Below are 23,068 nucleotides of genomic sequence, written 5' to 3'. Positions count from 1 at the left end.
GTCACATGGTCTGAGTCAGGTGAGAGGAAAAGTATAAAGATGTTTTCAAAACTGGTTAATCTGGATGTAATGGTCAGCAGCAAATTATACACGATTATCTTGCTATTACATCTATTGTTGGGACAATAGACTAGTCAGAAGAGAAAAATATATGACAAAAGCAGATGGAGAGGGAGTTGACACTTACATAATGCTGATGTTATGTGTTAGTTTGGTTTTTTTACTGTCTGCAGTTCAAGAAGAGTCTTGGAACTGCATTAAAGCAATAAATCCAGCAATATATATATATATATATATATATTTTTTTTTTTTTAAGTTTTAATGCTGTTGTTTTGCTCAAAAGCGGTTTGAATGTTGTCTTACGTTTATTGACTGTATTGTCTCCAAAACAGATACATGCCAAAGTTGGGAATGCCTTCCAAGAAAAAAATATACTTTACATAAACAAGGTAGTTGGCTATACTGTATATGTGAAAATATATCTTGTTCTCTTACTGCTGACTGAAGGATCACATTGATATCTGATTGTTTTCCTGCAGTGGAGAATGAATGATCAGGAAGTTCACCTCATCGTTAAACTCCTCTCTGTTGGGCTGGTGGATGCAGATCCAAACACTCTGCACCATATAAAAGAATACAGAGACCTGAGAGGAAGTTCAACCTGAGAGGGGAAGAGTCATCCAAATGATTATGAGATTCGCTCCCTGATCATTAACCCTGGTAAAGGTTACTTCATCGGTTACTGGTTCAAGGAAACATGTGACATGGCAAAGACTGTTGTCCTCCCAAACCAAAAGACTGTGAAGCACTTCCTATGAAACGATATCCAAAACATCTGGATCATCTGTTCTGATAGACTCCGGTGAAATGGACAAAGAAGAAATTATATGATGCTGGCACCAGTTCCCATGAAGAATAACAATGTTTCTAACATTTGGATAAGCATGCATTAAAAATATTCCCACATGCACAATGTACAGGAATTATTTGAAATTTCTAACCCAAAATACAAAGTTTCCAAAGACAGATCTGAAATTAACTGAAGCAATTCTGTTTTTAAGATATGAAGCTATAATGTACAAACAGTTTAACAAAGTAATGTTGAGCTATTTACAAATGTATAAAACTGCTACCTTAGTGAGAAATGTATTAAAATGTGTTTGAAATGTATATTCATGCATTTATTTCATGCTAAGTATACAACAAATGCATTTACATATTTATATGCTCATTAAAATACCCTGCAGTAGTACTACTGGTATACTGATCTGCTATATTTAAAGTGTGCTAAATTGGAACAACTAGCTTAATTTTGTACTTAATGCACTTTAATTGGGTGCAAGGAGCACTGAATTCCAACTAAAGATATAGTGAAGTATATTGAAACTATTGCAAGTATACTTTAGGCACATTTAAATATCATGCAATTAAAGTCTAATATTATTAAAATGTCATACAATCCTCATCAATAGTGGCATTAAAACCAATTTTAGGCTTAATATTAAGAAATGTGCATTGTGCACAAGTACTCCAAATAAAGTTTAATTATAATTTTTATATCAGTAAGTCTTGAGTATGTCAGTATATAGGTCAATAGATTTGAACTATATTTAGTATTAAATAAATATATTATTAATATAATATTATATTATAATATATATTACTTTTTACAATAAATGTTAGAGGACAGGACACTCGCTTCATCATCAGTGCCAGAAATGTCTAATGTCTAAAGTTCCCAGAAACTATGATAATGCAAGTGTATTTCAAATGAGTGGCATCAGACATCTGCACTGACGCCACTCAAATCACTTGGAAATGGTTCATATCAGATAATCATGAGGCCAGTTCACCAGAACACCTTTAAAGGAATCATGTGTCATCATGTTCTTGTAAATTTTGGATGTTTTTTCCCTGTGAGAGTACAAGGGAAATGAATTAGTTTACTGTTATTGGTTAAGTATTTATATATTGTTGCTGCTACAACATTTCTCACAAATATTCCAATAGATGAAAATATATAATGAAATGAAACTCAGAAACATGATTCTGCTCTGTTCTTACCCCAAACTTCATGGTTCAAAGTTTGTCCCAGTAAGTACAGCAGCGCCATCACAAGCATGTTAAAAAAAGAAGAAGATTGGTCAATCCTGAGCTGCTGAACATCCCCAGTATAGGGTAAACCCAGATTCCCACCGTTAGATACACCCAAACCACCCTAAAAGAGAGGGAGAAAAATGTATTAGTGTTGTTGGCAAATAGTTTCATAACTCGTCACCCACATAATCATAACTCACCATCCTAAGTAAGCAGCAGTAACAAATCCTAAAGCAGCCAAACCATTCTTTATTTTAGGATAGATATGTGGCTCCACCAGGATCTTACCAAACACGATTGGGAGAACAAGACTGTCCTATGAGTCAAGCATACAAAATCACTGTATCAGTCAGTCTATGGATCAAAAGGTCAATTTAATTGTGAAGGAAGATTATTTAATTAACTTTTTTTTTAAATGTATCATACATTATAGAGAACAAACCATAGCATGATTCATCCATGGAGGGAAGAGGCGGTCCATTGAAGCTGGATAGACCAGTTGTCAATCATAGGTAAAAATCAGCCAAAACAGCAGAACTACAAACTTAAAACAATTAAAATAAAAGATAACAATAATAATAAGATGCACACAATTGTAACTACTTATTAAAGCTTGAAGAACTTATATGAATACAGTCGTATGCATTTCTTCTACTTTATATGCATTAAAAAAGCGTTATTACCATTAACCACCAGTAGATGGTGCACATTCATTGGTTCCATTTCTATGCCTTTCTGTTAAATCTAAATGCCTAACCCCCGGTTTCACAGACCAGGCTTAAGCTAGTCCAAGACTAAAATGCATGTTTGAGCTTTCTCAACTGAAAATATCTTGCTCTGACACATCTTAAAATATGTCAGTGCCATTGTTCTGTGTCAAGATGCATCCCTGTAATATTTTCTTACAAGGTTTTTTTGTAAAAGTTGCTTAAATATCTTAATTTAACTAAGGCCTAGTCCTGGCTTAAGCTAGGACCCGTTTGTGAAACCAGGCCTAAATGTCTATCTAGAAACAGCATTTAATGGGTTCTGATGGACTCTATTCGACAACAGTAAGTGAAGATATAGATCCACTTATCTTTGATTCTTGAAATATCCCATTTATTTTTATTGCTGTAGTTATTAACAAAAAGAGTACCAAACAATCACCACTGGAGTACCATGGCAGCACTATGGTGTTCTTTTCAAGACATTTACGTGCTGCCACAGTACTTCGTATTTAATTTAATTTGTGCATACAAATTAGATTTGACAATGTATGGTTTGTATGGTCTATTCTATTTTAAATCGGACAACACAATAGGAATAATGATCCTGAGCAACACTTGTTCAGACCTCTGAACTGTACTGTACACTCAGGGGAAAAAGATACAAAATCGGTACACTTTTTAAAGGTCAGGTAGTACTTTTTACTCGTTAGATATCAGGCTAATATGTACCTTTAAGTTATTAATATTTACGTTTTGGGGTAAATATAAAAGTGTACTTTTTTAAAAAGGCACTGCCCCATGAAGCATGGAGCTTTAGATACTAATCTAATCTCTAGATCACTAGCACAATGCACTTTTCACACGTAAAGCATATTAAATACACAAAACATTACTGTTTATTAGCCTACATCAGTTTAGGCACCTGTTTTCTATTAAAGCCGGTAAAAAAAAACAGACTAACAAGTAATATCCAAACTCACCATTCCCACTGGAGTCCTTGCAGAGGCACAGAAGTGACATTTTGGAGCCTTTCCCCACAGGCTTAAGGTCATTCACAGATGCCAGTCCAAAAAACACTAGCTGTAAGACCTGAGAAATGAAACATTTACAAGCAACCTCCAGTAGTCTGTCTATCAAAACAATTTTAAAAGTGTCCTCACAAGGGTGAAACCTTACCAGGTTTAAAAATTTGAGGTATTTCTAGGGTCCGGCATAAACAAACATCCCAGGTGGTATATCTGAATTTCGTTTTGCATAAACAGACTGAATGACAAAGATATACCAGCCGAAAGCAACTATGTGGTACAATTTCTTCAGCGTGCCAGTCATGTCTGCAGTCTTACAGTCTGTTGCAGAAATACAAATTTCATCACCATGAACTGAGTTCTACATTCAGCTGCAGGAGGCTTTAAGAAATACCAGGGAACTAATTCAGATTTATGAGAATAAAGCTTAGATTGAGAGATTAGCCTAAATTGACATGGTGTTATATAAGTGCAAATACTCACAAAGGGCCATGTGTCATACATATTAAGTATTTTTTCTTCACTGGAAGCTCAATTATTACACATTCTTAAATATCAAAGGCTAAAACAAAAACACTGTAATTTGGTTTAATTTAAGCATAACTACATGGACATTTTTAGAGCATGTCTCAAAACTGCCTGAGTAATTAAAGATCAGTGATGTCACATAAACACGCTTACATTTTTTCTAAAGGTGATACTCACTACAAAGTATTTTCCATGTTGTAACATGGTTTATAGCCCCCATATACTGTCATCCTCTATCATTTTTCACCTGTTCCGAACCCCTATAATGTACCAAAGGGGAATGATTACAGATTGAAAACACACACACACACACACACACACACACAAAAACAGAAATTATGTCAACTATTCTTTCATCAGAAGATTAATAAACAAAACATTTTCTGTGTGATGAATTCTTTCCCACTAATCATTTTGTTTCACAACTGTTCTGACAAAAGCACATAATACGTTTGACTGAGATATTAATATTGGAAGAACATGCTCTAGTTTTATTTTAGTTTATATCAGTGTAGTATTACTCATTTTTTTTCAAACCGGAATTCAAACTTACAACTTTTGGAACAGGTGGAAACATGTAACAGACATTACTAGTTCACATGTATCTTATGAGAACCTCCATCATAAACAGATGCAAGTTTTAATACTCTGACAAATGTTGACAAACAGATTTCACAATTTAAATAAATCAATATTTCATTCCAAATTCCTAATATTGGACACTTTTGTATCGATTTGGTATATTGAGAAACTCCTTTTAGTAAAAGATGCTGCATGTTATCCTCATTAATATGTGGACTCAAAAACATGCTTTAAGAGTTTCCATTGTGCATCAACATAGACCAACTGAATTTATTTTACAGCGGCATATCTTTGGTTTACACAATCAACGGACGGACTAGTAAATACTTTAATTAATCATCTAGTGGAATGTCCTTTTCTATTCTCTCGCCAGAACAAATATCGAGAAAAATTGCCCTTTTCCCTCCTCAAAGCATCATGTGATCATTTTGCTTCAGCTCCACTTTGTTCCATGTTTTCAGTTTCCTGCTGCTCACTGCTTCAAGTTCACTACATAAAAAAAATGTTTACCCAGTTACTGATCCACTGAAGTTCTTTCAGTGTTGGTTTTTAATATAAATGAAAAACATCTGGGTACAAAATACCTTTATAAAAAAATGTATGGAGAAAAGTTTTATGCTGTATTGAAACACGAACAATAGTCTGACTCTGTCAACATGTTGGAGCAGTATTAGAACAATGTTGGAGACGTTCAGAAAACCTGCTCCTTGCTCCTGGCAACATCATGCAACTCCTTCCCCACTCCACATCACTCACATGCTCTGTCACTGGCAGCTCCATTTTTAATGAACTCCTTGTTTTTGTTAGGTGACAAACAACTCTCTATTTACAGTATTTGTAACAGATCATAATTTCTAGATATATATAACTCTCAATAACTACAACAGATTTAGAAATGTGTATCACAGCTATATTATTTATATACACACTAAGAAATGCCTGCCCTATCAGAAGCTAATTCCAGATGGTAAAGTTCCTGTCATGCAGATCATCTGCATAGCTTGTTAAGCCCTGCAGGGATTTCCACTCTCAATATAGGCAGTACTCTTTGGTATAATCAGAAGTTATAAAACACTTCAATCCAAGTTTGTGCAGGTTCACAGTTATGAGGTACAGGCAGACTTTTAGATATGAAATATCTATCAAAATCCCTCTTATGGTTCATCAGTCGAGCCCCTCTTCCAATGGGTTAATTCATGAGGCCTGTGAAAACAATGAGTAATGTAAGGAAATGTAAATTTACATTTAAACACTGAACTTCAGTCTTTTGCATATTGTGCTTTTGGACGTTGAAACAATGCAACAAACAACATTTTCATACATTTTGAAATTATATGTAAAAACCCCACAACATACTTCAAAACGGCTGTAGACCTTCCTTTCTTTACGCATTTGCGCCATCTTTTGTAGTAACATCTCCCGCTCTTCTGTTGTAGACTTGGAGGACCAGGGCCTTCCTGAACAACTTGATAAAAATTTATCTGCAGTGCTAACCACAGCCTTTTTGTCTTCATTGGGTGCAGTTAGAGTCTGCTTGGACATGGAAGATCTGCTTTGGTTCTTTGCTGAAATTTGCTCTAGAAGAACTTTAGTGTCATCTCTAAGGTTGCTGCAAGAGATAACATTTGCAGTAGATGTCTGATGGGCAGACACAATCGATTTTGCATTCTCTGCAACAAAAGACTGGTTTTCTAAATTACTGTGAACAGTCAAATCTGATTTTTCTGACACCTCTGCAATTTTTGTCACAGTGCTCTCTACCTCTGGTGCTCTTTGTTTAATTTTATCAACCCCGGGAGAGTCTATTGCTGAAGTATCATGAGTTTGCGGTCTAATGGTGTCAGATTTTTGGCGCTCATCTGTTTTCTCAGGCTTTGATGATAAGCTAGATTGTAACTGTGTTATTCCCTGAGCTGAGTTGATCTCATCAGAGGACAGGCAAGGTTCTGGTGAACCTTGAGTCTGAGTTGAGCTCAGCTCCATTGAATCAAGAATAGTAAAAGCACCATTGTCTGTGTCTTTTACTGTATGAATTATACATGCTTGTGTTTGGTTTAGTTCCTCTTGACTATCACAAAGTGTAATGGTATCAGATTGGGAATGTTCAGCTGGGGAACTTAAGTCTGTGATGACTGCATTTTGAGATAGGCTATTGTCTTTTTGAGTAATGTTAGCCTCTAGAAAAGGTATTAGTTTGCTAAAGGCTTCAGATAAGTTATCTTTTTTCACATTTACACAGTCCAATTTTGTTGCAGTTATGTCTTGAAGGGATTCATTTTCTGTTTTAATAAGATGTTTGGAAGTGTCTGTCTCCATTTTGGTGGGATTTGGGGAAAATTCACTTTCTGTTATAGTGAGCTGCTGGGACAAGTCAGTCTCTGTTGGAATGAACAGCTGGAAAGAGTCTGTGGCTGTTACAGTGTGTGTCTGGGAATAGTCTGTCTCTTTTGCAGCAGGCTGGGAGGAGTCTGTCTCTGTTGCAAAAGACTGCTGGAAGTAGTCTGTGGTTGTTGCAGCAGGCTGCTGGGAAGAGTCTGTGTCTGAAGAGTCTTTGTTTGTTATAGTGGAATGCTGAGAAGAGTCTCTGACTGCTGCAGTGGACTTCTGGGAAGTGTCTGTGACTGCTGCAGTGGCCTCAGGGGCAGAATCTGTTTCTGCTGCAGTGGATGTCTGGGAGGAGTCTGTGTCTGCTGCAGTAGGCTCTGGAGAAGAGTCTACCTCTATTGCAATGGGCTGCTGGAAAGTCTCGGTGTCTTTTGCAGTTGACTCTTGGGATGAGTCTACCTCTGTTGCAACGGGCTGCTGGGAAGAGTCTGTGCCTGCTGAAGTGGACTTCTGGGAGGAGTATGTGTCTGCTGCAGTGGGCTGCTGGGAAGAGTCTGTGTCTGAAGAGTCTGTGTCTTTTACAGTAGAATGCTGAGAAGAGTCTGTGACTGTTGCTGTGGGCTCAGGGGAAGAATCTATTTCTGGTGCAGTGGACGTCTGGGAAGTGTCTGTGACTGTTGAAGTGGCCTCAGGGGCAGAATCTGTTTCTGCTGCAGTGGATGTCTGGGAGGAGTCTGTGTCTGCTGCAGTAGGCTCTCGGGAAGAGTCTACCTCTGTTGCAATGGGCTGCTGGAAAGAGTTTGTGTCTTTTGCAGTGGACTCTTGGGAAGAGTCTACCTCTGTAGCAACGGGCTGCTGGGAAGAGTCTGTGCCTGCTGAAGTGGACTTCTGGGAGGAGTATGTGTCTGCTGCAGTGGGCTGCTGGAAAGAGTCTGTGTCTGAAGAGTCTGTGACTGTTGCAGTGGTTAGCTGAGATGAGTCTGTGCCTGAAGAGTCTGTGACTGTTATAGTGGCCTGCTGGAAAGAGTCTGTGCCTGAAGAGTCTGTGACTGGTCCAGTGGGCTGCTGGGAAGAGTTTGTGTCTGAAGAGTCTGTGACTGTTGCAGTGGGTAGCTGAGATGAGTCTGTGCCTGAAGAGTCTGTGACTGTTATAGTGGCCTGCTGGAAAGAGTCTGTGTCTGAAGAGTCTGTGACTGTTGCAGTGGGTAGCTGAGATGAGTCTGTGCCTGAAGAGTCTGTGACTGTTATAGTGGCCTGCTGGAAAGAGTTTTTGCCTGAATAGTCTGTGACTGGTCCAGTGGGCTGCTGGGAAGAGTCTGTGTCTGAAGAGTCTGTGACTGTTGCAGTGGGTAGCTGAGATGAGTCTGTGTCTGAAGAGTCTGTGACTGTTATAGTGGCCTGCTGGAAAGAGTCTGTGTCTGAAGAGTCTGTTACTGGTCCGGTGGGCTGCTGGGAGGAGTCTTTGTCTGCTGCAGCCTGCTTCCTGGAAGAGTCTATTTCTGTTGGAGCGGGCTGCTGGGAAGAGTCTGTGCCTGCAGAATTGGAATTCTGAGAAGAGTCTATCTCTGCTGCAGTGGGCTGCTGGGAAGAGTCTGTGCCTAAAGAGTCTGTGTCTGCTGCAGTTGTCTCTCTGGAAGAGTCTGTGTCTGAAGAGTTTGTGACTGTTGAGGTGGGCTGCTGGAAAGAGTCTGTGTCTGAAGAGTCTGTGACTGTTGCAGTGGGCTGGTGGGAAGAATCTGTGTCTGAAGAGTCTGTGACTGTTGCAGTGGGCTGCTGGTAACAGTCTGTGTCTGAAGAGTTTGTGCCTGTTGAAGTGGACTTCTGGGAGGAGTCTTTGTCTGCTGCAGCCAGCTTTCTGGAAGAACATATCTCTGTTGCAGCGGGCTGCTGGGAAGAGTCTGTGACTGTTGCAGTGGGCTGCTGGGAACAGTCTTTGTCTGAAGAGTCTGTGACTGTTACAGTGGACTGCTGAGAAGATTCGGTGTCTGAAGAGTATGTGACTGTTAAAGAGGGCTGCTGAGAAGAGTATGTGTCTGAAGAGTCTGTAACTGTTGCAGTAGGCTGCTGGGAACAGTCTGTGTCTGAAGAGCCTGTGACTGTTACAATGGGCTGCTGAGAAGAGTCTGTGTCTGAAGAGTCTGTGACTGTTGCAGTGGGCTGCTGGGAACAGTCTGTGTCTGAAGAGTCTGAGACTGTTACAAAAGGCTGCTGAGAAGAGTCTGTGTCTGAAGAGTCCGTACCTATTGAAGTGGACTTCTGGGAGCAGTTTTTGTCTGCTGCAGACGGCTTCCTGGAAGAGCCTATCTCTGTTACAGTGGGCTGCTGGGAAGAGTCTGTGTCTGAAAAGTCTGTGACTGTTGCAGTGGGCTGCTGGGAACAGTCTGTGTCTGAAAAGTCTGTGACTGTTACAATGGGCTGCTGGGAAGGGTCTGTGTCTGAAGAGTCTGTGATTATTGCAATGGGCTGCTGGGAACAGTCTGTGTCTGAAGAGTCTGTGACTGTTGCAGTGGGCTGCTGGGAACAGTCTGTGTCTGAAGAGTTTGTGACTGTTACAAAAGGCTGCTGAGAAGAGTCTGTGTCTGAAGAGTCTGTGGCTATTGAAGTGGACTTCTGGGAGCAGTTTTTGTCTGCTGCAGATGGCTTCCTGGAAGAGCCTATCTCTGTTACAGTGGGCTGCTGGAAAGAGTCTGTGACTTTTGCAGAGGGTTCCGGGGAGGAGTCTGTGACTGTTGCAGTGTGCTGCTGGGAAGAGTCTGAGATTGTTATAGTTGACTGCTGGGTAGAAGCTGTGGTTGTGGCAATGGGCTTTTGAGAAGAGCCTGCTCCCAATAAAGGTAACTGTTTGAAAGGTTCTGTGGAAAGGTCACTTTTTGTTGAAGTGTGGCACTGGGGAGTGTCTGCCTCTGATGCACTAAACTCTTTGATAGTGTCTACCATTGATGCAGTGGACTGCTGAGAACTGTCTGTCTCCATTCCAATAGGCTTTTGAGAAGAGTCGGTCTCCTTTGCAATGGGTTGCTGAGAAGAATCTGTGGCTGTTACAGTGGGGTGCTGAAAAGAGTCTGTGGCTGTCACAGTGGGCTGCTGGGACGAGTCTATCTCCATTGCACTGGAATGTTTTGAAGAGGTTGCAGCAGAATCATTTAGCTGCATGAAGTGTTGTGTACCTGAAGCAGTAGGTTTAAGGGAATGTTTACTTTTTTTTGCCACACGGTTTTGCATAGAGTCTTCCACAGATGCAGCAGACAGCTGAGAAGAGTCCTTCTCTGCCGCAGTGTGGTGTTCTGAAGTGTCTGCCCCTACTGCTGGGGGATGTTTGTAAAAGTCTGAGGATACTGCAGAGTACTGTTGGGATGATTTATTTCTTGCTGTAGTAGGGTCTGACTGCATTGCAGTGTGTTTTTCAGAGTCTTCGCTTTCTGCTCCACTGGATTGTTTGCAATAGTTCGTCTTAGTCTTAATGGGGGGGTGAGAACAGTCTTCTCCTGTCTCAGTAGGCTGTTGAGAAGAGGCTGCTTTAATTGTAGTGAAGTTGTACGACGTTTCAATTTCTGCTGCAGTAGGCTGTTGGAAAGAATCAGTTTGTTTTGTTATAGGGAAGTTTTGTGAAGTTCTACATTCTGCAGAAGTGGGGTGCAGGGAAAATTCTTTCCTCACTTCAGTCGGCTGTTGAAAACAGTCTGTTTTAGATGCAGGAGTGTGTTGAGAATGGTCGGCCTCTGTTGAAGAAACATTTTGTAAGGATTCACATTCTGTGGTAGTGGGTGGTATGGAAGAGTCTGCTTCCATTAAAGTATGCTGTTGAGAAGAGTTTTCCTCTGTTGCAGAGTGGTGTTGGGAATGCACATTTTCTGCTGTAGATGGTTCAGCCCCTACTGTGGTGAAGTGTCTAGAAAAATCTGCCCCTGTTTCCCTAAGGTGTTGAGAAGAGTCTGCCTTTATTGCAGTGGGGTGTTCAGTGGAACTAATTCCAGTTGTAGAAAATGCTGGGGAGGGAACTGTGTCTTTGTGGTCATTTTTTGAAGCTACACCAGTATCTACAATTGCAAGGTTTGCTACTGAATTAGAATCAAGAGGCAAAGTATCAAAACATGTGCTAGAAATTTTGGGTAGGCTCTGTGCAAGAATTTGCGAGTCCTTTGCAGATAGACTTCCCTCATTTGGAGTGGTGCTTAGTGGTGACACACACTTTGTCTGTGGTAACTTTACAGGCAGACAACTCTCAGTCAGAAAGGCATGGGAGGGATCTGTTTCTTTAGGAATATGATATTGGTTGAGACCAGATTCTTTTGAGGTAGTATCTAATGCAACAAACTCTACTTGATTTTCTAAGACACAGAGAGGCTTTTGTGAAACAATGTTTAAAATGGGGGGTGTCTGGTTAGTTACTGTTCTTGCCCCTTCAACAGATTTAAGAGCTTGATCAATGTCTCCCTTGAAATTTTTTAAAGTTGAGCCAGACTCTTCTGCAAGTTTTTTCTTAAATCTAATTTTTTCAGCATCAGTTGCTCTATGTAGGATGTCTTTACTTGATTCTTCACATCTGGTGTCTTTATAAGTTTCTTTGATCTCTGTTACTGTGGCAGGGGTATTTTTTGACTTGAGTGGAGTTTCTGGGGTTTTGAAGACAGGCCCTTTTTTATCTGCATCGGTAGCTAAAGGTTTCTCTGGTAGATTAAACTTTTGGGTGGCTTTTATCGGATTGCTCTGAGAAGCCTTTGCTGCTGCAAGTTTGCGTTTGGCTGCTAACTCTTTGAAATACCTCAGTCTATAGTCAGGGTCATTCATATCTATGAAAGAAGATGGCTTTTGCAATAAATTAGATGGACATCCATCCCTTTGGCTATTTTTTTCAGGAACTGTTTGAGGCAGATTACCCTTTAATGAATTCTTTTGAATATTTTGGCAGGTTTCAACCTTATCTACATCAGAATTTTCACCCATTTTGTTCAGAGGTTGTGCAGACTCTGAGGTAGAGTTATCAAATGTGGCTGACTTTACAAAATTGCTCCACTGAAATGGTTGAAATGGAGAACCAGTCCTCCGTTTATCTAAGATTTGTGTCACACGAGCTGAAAGTTTTGAAGCTTCATCCCCATCTTTTTCTCCAGCAGTATCTTTCATCTCTTCTGGCGTATGCAGCTCCAGATTTGAACTGAATATCAGTGAGTGTCTTAGTCTGGAACTCCTCTGGACAGGTCGGTTGGGTTTCCTTTTGAGGAACTCTTCATTTATCCGGTTAGTCTCTTTAGGTTCTCTCTTCTGCATCTCCTCTGCTTTGTCACCCTCAGTGGTGCAAGAAGACTCTGAAGTTGATGCTGGTGTTGTTTTGATATTTATCTGTGATAAATCGGATGGAGGATTAACTAAACTGTCAGGCACAATAGAATCATTTTGAATTTGAACAAACGTGGGATTTTCCCTAGGTGAAGGTATCCTATTAAACTCTCTATTTCCTGGTCTAATTTCAGCACGTATGGGGCCACAAATAGCTTCCTGCGGAAAACATGGAATGTCATCACATGCAGTGGATCCTTCAAGTTCAGCTAAATCCAGCTCTCCTGCATCATCATTTGCACTGAGGTATGAGCTGATCCTCCAGTCCCGCAGGCCTTGCCTTTGACTCGCATCCTGTGGTTTGCGGTTTACATTGAGGAAACGTTTATGTTCTGGCGGGTTTGGTTGTGTTGGGGAGGTCTGGCATGTATAAGATTGTCCCGTGCTATGTCTCTTGAGATTGGTCTGCATATGTGGTAATACATTTCTTGGACCATGTCCTTCCTCCATAGCAGGTTGAGACAGCAGGTATCTTTGAATATGGTCATAAGCTCCAGGTGTTTCAGCATCATCTCCCTCATGAGGGTAGACAGGCCCTGAAAACTGATCGATGTGTTGGCCTTGGCCTCTAAACCTTTCATACATGTCATAACCAGATTGTAATCCAGCTCCCTGGTAAATATGTGGTTCCCTTGCAAAGTGGCCGCCCTGTGGCATTGCTCCCTCCATGTACTGGTTACCTCTTATTGTTGGATGGTTTTGAGGAGGCATGTATTCATAGTCAGATATATTTCCGTAGCTATGTCTTTTGAAGCCAAGCGTTTTATTTGGTCCTCTTATTTGCCTTTCATGTTCTATAAATTGATGGTCCCCTCTATATTGATGGGCAGCAGACAGGGTCATGTGCCTCGGAACAGGGGGATTCGCTTCTGTTGCACTGTGGATTGATTCACTTCTAAAGGGTAACATTTTGTAACCCAATTTTAAATTATCTTCTGTTGTACGTCCAGCCCATTCCATGCCCATAGTTGGATATTGTCTGTTAAACATGTGGGTCTTTTCTGTGTTGTAGTCACTTTCAGGTTCACCACTATAGTGTGGCATATTTGCCAAAACATTTTCAACAACCAGTGGCTCTGAATGGGCAAAGAGAATCCGAAACTCTTCATCAAAGGTGGTTACAAGCTGTCCCAGAAATAGATGAGCAAGACAGCGATGTATCTTCTCAAAAGACCACATGAAGCTGCAACACAAAGTGAGAAAATAAACACACTCAACACATATTAAATGACCACACCAAAAAAACATATACAGTATTTTTATGGTTTGCAATTAACTGTCAAAAGAAAAAATTTACTTACCTATAGTTACCACTTAAAACAGCTCTGCAGTCTACCAAAATAAAGCGATCCATCATCTGACCTTTAAAGGTCTTTCCTGTTCTGCAGTAATAGGTACTACCAGACACAGTTCTTACCCGCATGAACTGCAAGTAAAAAGTACATAAATTAATTTGTACTAATTTAAAACAACCAAATATTAAGTGTCTTTTAAAGTGTACCATCTAATCGTAAAAACAGTAAAGTCTTAATAATGCTCATATATATTGTTCATACACCTATGAAAATGTGAGATAAACACCTATGAAAAGTACCTACTTTTAATTCATCCAGATTGACCCTACAGTTGTTCACCATCGCAACAAAATGGTGAGCATTCAGTTCATCAAGAAGAACATAAACAGCCACACCACGTGTCGCTGCACCAAGGATATCAGCAAAGATGTCAACATCTGTAAACATATCCATCACCACAGCAATAACCTAGAACAAGAAATACAAAATCTATTAATCAAAGAAAAACATTATGCATTGCATGACATGATATCAGAACAAGTTTAATATTTTGTTTTCTTTCAAGTTTTTTTTGGGTGGGGGGGGGGGGTTGCTTGTGAAGTGTCAACATTGCAGGATTCCCATATATACGATAAATGATAAAGAGGTCAATATCAGATGAAGAGAGGTGGAGGACAGGAAAGACTGTCTACTTTTATGTTTACTTAGACTTCGGTTTACCAGATTGTCAACAATGATGGCCCAGTCTGTTTTACATTAGTCAAAAGTTCATGAAAGAGAAACTACCATCTGAAACTCAAACTGCCTCAACTGTCAATTCAGTCTAACAAAAGACCATGTTGGAGAGAAAAAAAAGCCTTCAAAATATGCATGATACTTTTACAATACAGAGGCATACTGTGAATGGCATTACTCTAGGCAAAAGTGCATGTTATTGTATACCATGCCATCATTGATCACACCAACTACTATTATATTACATATCTGGCATAAATTCAGCATTTTTCATTTAGCAACTTTAGGCAAACTCAGTCAAGAAACTCAAATTAGTTGCAGTTGAATTAACTGGAAGTTATGTCTAAATTGAAAGAAGTTAATTCAGTTGTGTTTGCCAATTAAACCAAAGTTCTCATTATATACTACAACCCTAATGAGTGCATAATAGCTATCATTATGTCATGTTTAGAATGAAAGGCCAGCTGTGAAACTAGTGTGACCAGTTTGCTTTACAAAGCTTTTACTGCTCACTTGTGAACACAGAACCAAGGCGATTAAATTCAGTGAGCAATAAGGGAAGACAGTCTGTATTTACTGACTTTTGTCATGCACTAATAATATCTTATTCCTGCACTTGAACAGCATGCAAAACTCACTTGTTGTGCATTCTTGATCATTCTGCGGACTTGCTCCTTGATACTGGGCATCTCAGGAACCGACGGGTTCACCAATGTAGTGACCTCAGTGGGTCCAACAAATCTGTATTGCTGTGGCCAGCCTAAGTCAAGGCTTGGAGCATCATGGTCTGAATGTACCGGCCAGTAAGTGTCAGAAGAGCCATCTACATCTTCAGCCATGTATCTCCTCTCTGGTTGGGCGCCGTGATGTGGAGCCTGCACTATGTGTTTGATATACTCAATCTCTGAACGGGATAAGAAATCAACCACATCTGCTTCCTGAAGAAACCCATAGTAGCCCTCCAAGTCAGCTTCAACCAGGGCATCAATCGCCAATCGGTATTCCTCACGGTAATGAGGGGGCAGGTAGTTGGGGTCCAGGGGATTGTCCCCTGCAGAGGAGCACTGGGAACGATGAGCCATATCTACACCTGCACCAATGCAGACAGCTTTAAGAGAATAATTAACACCAGAAAAATTGTAATGCACATTAATTCCATGTGAGGGCAACCACTCTGTTTTCTTCAACAGTTACATTAAACATGAATCAAACATGTGGCTGGGTTATTGTAAATGCACACATTTTATATAACCAAACAAAAATATGCTAGATACATATACAATTTGTTTTAATAATAATAAAAAGACTGCTCACATTAATGAAAACATGTAAGAAGCATTTGTTTCTCAGATTTTTTAAACATAAACCAATGTCTGTTTCAATGATGACACTGAGTAATTAAATGCTATTTATTTAGGCTATTTATAGTCACCCAGTGACATCCAAATCAATAAGAATGAATGTTACTAAATTAATCTATAAATGTAGCAAAAACCCAGAAATCAAATGTTAAATGTATATCCTAAAACTACAAATAAATGTAGTCATAACATCATACTATGATTTAAATTCATTAATTGACACCTTTTTAATTATATATTCAGAAATAATTGTTAAAATGGTCACAAACTTTTTTTTTTTATGTAGGCCTATTTATGATCAGTTATGGCGATTTATGGTCATTATGCATTTAAGGTAGAAATTCTAGTCATAATTGTATCCCCTTGTGTCTGAAGGGTTTAAATACGACATGGATACTATAAAACGGAAGAAAGAAATATCCATTTCAAGTCTAAATGAGACATTTAGGTAATTTTAGTTAACAGGTCAAGCAAAAATATCTCTGGACTTTCAAATTCTATTATTATACCAGACTAATATTACTTCAGCAGTAGAAAAATAAGTAATACTAAATTAATTTCAATGGCTCGAATGAAGATCTCACATCTATTTCTTCAACAACCCCTGGGTGTGTCGCAACAACACACACACAGAGAGAGACCACCATTTATGGGCTGAACGCGTCCATTTTTTCGCGTGTATTTATTTTAATACAAATCATCGGATGATAACTTAATCACAAACATGTTTTCTTTCTCGTCGGAAACGACGCGAGATTTTGTAGACGCGAATCGTGAAGCCCTCCGAGTTTAGAAAACATAGGCTACTTCTGCAGCGCTATAGAAAAAGTAAAATTATGTACTCCAATGACGTGGTTAGTTTCCTCACATAGATTTAAAGTCGACTTACCAATCTAAAGTGCAGTTTCTCTTAATTTCCTGTGTAAAACCCCTTCATCGATGCAAGACCGTCATGACGAGCGACAGACGCTGTAACTTTCACTCCAGTGGAAGGAAGAAGAGGAAAACACATCAGCCAAGACACACACAGACGCACACACACAGGCGAAACCTGTTTGTGTTCACGAGCAAGACAAAAAGAATGATACAGTCCTACTCAAAACAAGCAAAATCTTTTCAAAAGACAATTCACTTGCGTGTGTTTCTGAGAAGTTAAGGACAGACAGATTTCATTCATGACTAGATTCATTCCATAACATTTATTTCCATATGAGTATTAGGGTATATGCAAAGTTAATCACTCTTAATCCTAGTCTATCTTTAACACAATCCCCTGATAACAAAGACTTTATCTGGAGCTGGAATACACACAAATGTAAGAATATGTGTTGGCCGAACACACAGTCAGTCAGAGGTCGCAGGAAAAGTTCCACCCACAATAACACAGATCTTCAGACATTACATAAATACAAAACATATTATTAAAATCATCAGTAATTAATTGATTTAATGCTTTAATTTCAATCCCTCTCAACTAATTAAATAGCAAACAATGCAATAGCTATACATTTTTATTTTACTGAAGAATTAATGCACAAATAATACTAATTAACAAGAACGTATTTGGACAAAACTATAAAACTGTAATGACATTCTATATGTCAAATATATGATTGATTTTACTTTGATTTTAACATTTTTATCATAGTGTGTGCAATCGAAGTGCAGATAAAATAATGGGGTCATATGAGCCTGAACTTTGGCTGGAACAGAATACTTTCTGTAAATATAGTCTATGTGAACAAAGCTGAAATATGCAATGGGTAGTAACATTATAGTGCTATACACAGATAATAATATATCACTATGCATGTTATATATAAGAACACACATAATATGAACATGTCTAAATCACTGACCAGTATGCATGTTCCTTGAAATGCAATATAAAATCCCCCTTATGTAATACACAAAGAAGTGATTTTAGTTCACAGCAACTTGTGGGCGGGTACATGATGACAAAATTTTCAGTTTAAAGGAGGTGATCTGAGGAAGACATGACTCAATTGGACTGACCACATTTTTGAAACATACTACAGTTGTGCAGTTTATCAAAACATAGTACAAATGTTTCGGGAAACTGCATTTAAAATTCATTTGGCTCAAAAATCTGACTGGACAATATGCATTATGTTTTTGCTGGAAGCACAATTCTCTAAAATAACATACAATATAAACAGTGCTATTGTTAACATCTTGTTTTCAGGGTTTCAGAATGAAGGTGTGAGCTTTATGTATTCGCCAGTGTCACCATTGGCAACGGAGATGAAATCACATCATTTCTACGCCAGAAGTTCTTCTGTGTGGTTTATCTGGAAGCGATTCATCTTCGTGTGATTAGTTCCCGAAGAGGAACCACTTCACTTCTAACTTCATAGCCAATGCTTTGCCACAAAATCCTTGAACATTTGTCAAACCTCATTGTCATATTCACCTCTATTTTAAGTGTGCATTGTACAATTGTGTGGCAATTTATTTTGATTAAGGTTGAAAAATGCGACATAGTTTTATTGCACTGATGTGCTAATAAATATAGTCGACAGCGCCTTAAAAAAATAAAAATAAAAATAATAAAACGGTTCCTTTAAATCTTAATCAGGCAATTTTGATTTATAGTCTTTACACAAATGCCTCAAATTCACATTTATCAGACAGTAACCGCTATTGATCCAACGTTTGTAAAGCTTGCCTTCTATAATGTTATTGCATATGTATTTGTTTCCCTTCCAAGTGAAACTTGGCTAGAGAGGGCTACAGCATGATGTCATTTCTCAAGTGCATGCCTGAACAATCCTGCATTGTTTCAACAGACACCGCCTAAAGCACATATTGCAAGCACTGTTAAGGGTGAAGATGTAAGTGAACTCGTACCTGAAAACATTCCAAATGCAAAACAAAAGTCACATGTTTTTACAGATATCACTTCGCAGCTAATCTGCATGTGTTTATACCTGTTATGCTCATCACAGATCTTTAATGCCTTATGAAATATCTTGACAAGCACAGTGCTGATATATAAAAAGGACATATCAAAGGCGTAGCCCCTTTTATTATCTAATAATCAATAGCTTTTAGTTTAGTCACAGTCAATGCTACTTGCTGATGCAGGTTAAGGGAGGTTCGAATTTCTAAAGAGCATTTGATTGAACAAAACTTTGCTACATTATACATGCTAAGGGGAGATGCTGTAATTTGTGGAAAAAAAGGTAACTGTGACCTTTTAATTTCACAATTCAGATTTCTTTTCTTGCAATTCAGACTTGCAAATTGAGAGATACAAACTTGTTATTCTAAGAAAAAGAGTCCAAATTGTGAGATGTAAACTAGCACCTTCGAGAAGAAAAGTATGAATTGTGAGATGTAAAGTTACAATTACATTTTTGGTTATTTATTTCATAGCAGAAAAGAAAAACTGAATTGATAGATGTAAACTCAGAATTATAAGAAAAGATAAAAGTAGAATTTTGAGTTTATTTCATAATCCTGACTTTTCTCTCAGAATTGTGAGAAAAAAAGTAAGAAATGTGCAATAAAAAGTTGCAATTACCTTTATTTTTTTTTAACCCATGGCAGACACAGACTACATCATCTGCATAAAACACACACACACACACACACACACACACACACTTACTAGTGTTCAAATTATTTAAAGAGCACTTAAAAACATAAAATGTTATTTTGCAAATACAGCATTATATATAAAAAATATTTTTCTTTTAAAAATTAAAAAAATATATTTTATATATAAAAATGTGTTTGAGATATAGATTTTCTGTACTAATCTTATTAGAGGTGTTTGACCAGCTAACAATCTGCACTGTGTCTTCATGTAGTTCCCCATCACTAACTGCATCTACAAAACATGCTGCAAGCCTTTGCACACAAATAATATGAAAATTATGTTTTAAGCAGCAGCCAGATTCATGCAAATGACAGCCCTCCATCTTTTTTTCAGAACCCTGCTGAATATTATTTGCATGCACTGAAAAGAGAGGAAGGACTGTATTAGCGGAACTAATACTAAATGATTACCCAAAGGTAATGCAATTAAACTCCTTGGTGTTTCTTCAACTATGGGCACATCTAGTCCAATGAACAATATTCAAATATTAACTTTATTTAAATACTTTTTGAAAGTCCTTTATATACCTACTCTGGCTTTTCACTTAAAAACTAATAATAAATTAGCTAAGCTAGCATTGGAAATTACCACCACCCTCCTGAGGTATAGGAATTTATTATGGGACAAAAATACATTTTCACATATGGCTTATAATTTGATTTGATACATGCTAATGGATAATGGTGAAATGAATAACAGATCAAATTAGATATCTAACAAACTCACAAAATAACAAAAGAAGAATGATCATTACTGTTTAGAAGGGGAGGGTTGTAACTACTTTGCAAAGTATTACTGGGCTCACAAATATTGCACATGATAGGCCAGTGCATATTTGCCATGATTGTCGGCGTGACTAACTCATGTGATTTTGTTTGTTGTTTTTATGTCCTATATTTTGAATTTTAAAATAAAGCATAACAGTGGCGTAAGGTAGTAACAATGGTAATCTTTACTTTACACGCATTTACAGAGTATTTCTTAACTACTATAATTTGGTGTGGAAATATGATATCAAAAGTTTAAAACATAAAAACAGAAGAAACAAGGTCTAGAGAAAATTTATTCTCTCTAACACTCTTAAGTTTTTCCTCTCCACTGGTGCTGCAGGGTTCAGTGCTAGATCCGCTTCTTTTCTCAATTACACTTCTGCACAGTTTCTTAACCTGGGAGTCTGATGACATGATAACCAAATGACATTGAAGTAAGAGATTAAACTTTAAAATGACTATATATATATATGTATATGTATATATACACACACACACTATAAACAACATAAAAAGGAAACTATTCCAGCACACGCATTTCAGCAGGTTCAGACCAGCTGTGTTGCAAGTATGACCAGTTTTGCGCTAAGGAAAGTTAACTTCTTGGGAAAAGATCATGATAATTTCCCCCTTTTCTCTTTTTAACTTCTCTTTTTATGTTTAAGGTACATACATGTTCAAGCATGAAGTGTGTGTGAAGGGCTGAGACATTTGTCATCTTTTATTACAATGCTAGTGACAAAATTACCAGAAAGTGTCCCATTTTACCTATTTATACTGTACATACTGTACACACACCTCACTAGAAGTTTCCTCCACACTAAAAATATCAGGTCAGACCTGCAAAAGGGTGAAAGCAGAGAGAAACACAGATTGACGGATAAGACAGGCTTCAACTTTACAGAACACACCTCATAAAATAATGTGATTTGGCAATTCCCTTCTCAGGTCATAGGCCTTCATCAACCTCCATACTGTGTGTAAACAAATCCAGGTTTCTTGTAGCACCGGTTATAGAAATATGCATGTATGATTAGTCTAAACAAGTGTTGGCTATACGACTGAATGAGTTTGACCAAATGGAGTTTGACCAATTATTGATTTGTGGACTTTTGGATTCCTGCTTTTCCGCAACTCAGTTAGGGAACCAATCCAGAAACCCACAAACTCCACTTTGATAAATTGTTCCAAGTTAAAAAAAAATAAAAAATAAAATAAAAAAAAGCAAGATGTATGTTGCCCCTAGCTGTAATTCAGTGCAGAACAGAGACAAATAAAGAATATTGTTCACAGGTTAAGCTTTAGAGAAACCATAAGAGAGAGACCTAACAGAGAATGTTGCACTCATAGTTTCTTGTTCAGCATTGGTCAGACCAGTTCATTTAATAGGCTTGTAAAAAGGTTTAGTGAGAATTCAGTGCAGCAAACATGGGACAGTGTAAATTAAAGAGAAAGATTTACAGCTCAACCCAGAGGGGAAGGGAGCTGGTTTCAGGTATTACTAACATTTGCATTCAAAATACGAAAGAACAAAGAAAAAAAATCCTCACATACCTACATGTGAGTGAGCGCGAAAAGACATTTTTGTCTATCCGCAAAAAGACTGTGTAGAGATCAACCACAGGACTTCAGAGCTAAATGAAGTGTGGATGAGTTGGAAGCACTTGATGTGACTCCTGAACTGATCTCTGTAGTAGACATGAGGATAATGAAAAGTCATTGTAAGAAATTCATTTACAGACGCTTTGGATAAAAGACTTACAAAGTAGAAGCAATCAGACCAACGAGAGAGGAACAATATACAAGTGCTGTGACAAGTCTCAGTTAGTCTAGCACAGTGCACATAGCAAGGTGTTTTTTATATTAATAAATTAATCAGAATAGAATAGAATAGGATAGGTAAGTGCTATTAATTGGTCATGTGATGGTAAAAAAAAGATGTCTCTTTTGATCTTTTTTGAAAATGGCTAAAGACTCAGCTGCTCGGATTGAGAAAGGCAGGTTATTCTACCAGCTGGAGGGCGTGTAGGTTTGAACTAGCGAGTTTAGGTATATTGGTGCAGCGCCAGTGATTGTCTTGTTGGCAAACATCAATACCTTCAATTTGATGCAAGTGGCTATTGGCAGCCAGTGCAATCTGATGAAGAGAAGTGTAACATGAGCTTTCTTCGGCTTATTAAAGACCACTCTTGCTGCTGCATTCTGGATCAGTTGCAGAGGTTTGATAGTACATGCAAGAAGGCTCGCCAAGAGAGCATTACAATAGTTCAGAACAAGAGAGAACAAGAGCTTGGACAAGGGTCTAATCTTCCTAATGTTGTATAAGGCAAACCAGCAGGACCGGGCCATTGTAGCAATATGGTTTGTGAAGCTTAACTGATCATCCATCATAACTCCTGGCTGTCCTGGAAGGAGTTATGACAAACCAAGGTATATAGAGAGATTGTGATGAAGTGTACGTTGTCTGAGACCACGAGCAGGTCTGTCTTAGCAAGGTTGAGTTCAAGGTGATGATCCTTCATCCATCCAAAAATGTCTGTCAGACAAGCTGCAATGCAACCAGTTACCTTTGGATCATCTGGTTGGAATGAGAGGTAGAGTTGAGTGTCATCAGCATTGCTGTGATAAGAAAAGCCTTGAAAAGCCTTCTGAATGACAGATCCTATTGATCACATGTA

General features: G+C 38.4%; 2 protein-coding genes across 5 annotated transcripts; both read right to left on the bottom strand.

The window, feature by feature from the left end:
- Nucleotides 1-1,768: 1,768 nt before the first annotated feature.
- Nucleotides 1,769-4,456, bottom strand: LOC132156483 (androgen-dependent TFPI-regulating protein). The gene is given in 8 exon segments (XM_059565464.1): nucleotides 1,769-1,914; nucleotides 2,065-2,131; nucleotides 2,134-2,218; nucleotides 2,298-2,413; nucleotides 2,540-2,678; nucleotides 3,802-3,896; nucleotides 3,984-4,145; nucleotides 4,148-4,456. Coding segments are annotated over 8 exon segments (885 nt in total). The 5' UTR covers nucleotides 4,337-4,456; the 3' UTR covers nucleotides 1,769-1,882.
- A 1,382-nt stretch (nucleotides 4,457-5,838) lies between these two features.
- LOC132156780 (mucin-5AC-like) lies at nucleotides 5,839-17,285 on the bottom strand. Of its 4 annotated transcripts, none has more exons than XM_059565807.1 (7): nucleotides 16,885-17,285; nucleotides 15,273-15,724; nucleotides 14,203-14,367; nucleotides 13,906-14,030; nucleotides 8,930-13,787; nucleotides 6,299-8,815; nucleotides 5,839-6,145 (listed from the first exon to the last, which is right to left on the bottom strand). In XM_059565807.1, the coding sequence occupies exons 2-7, from the start codon at nucleotides 15,714-15,716 to the stop codon at nucleotides 6,137-6,139; spliced, it is 8,118 nt and encodes a 2,705-aa protein (XP_059421790.1). In that variant the 5' UTR covers nucleotides 15,717-15,724; nucleotides 16,885-17,285; the 3' UTR covers nucleotides 5,839-6,136. The 4 variants fall into 4 exon arrangements, with proteins under 4 accessions (XP_059421790.1, XP_059421791.1, XP_059421792.1 ...); XM_059565808.1 differs by having other exon boundaries at nucleotides 6,299-8,907; nucleotides 9,133-13,787; XM_059565809.1 differs by having other exon boundaries at nucleotides 6,299-8,679; nucleotides 9,133-13,787; nucleotides 16,885-17,283.
- Between the last annotated feature and the right edge of the window lie 5,783 nt (nucleotides 17,286-23,068).

The sequence above is a fragment of the Carassius carassius genome, chromosome 14 (genome assembly GCF_963082965.1).
Source record: "Carassius carassius chromosome 14, fCarCar2.1, whole genome shotgun sequence".
NCBI lineage: Eukaryota > Metazoa > Chordata > Actinopteri > Cypriniformes > Cyprinidae > Carassius > Carassius carassius.
The sequence above is the reverse complement of the archived record's forward strand: the minus strand, read 5'-3'. Positions and strand labels throughout refer to the sequence as shown.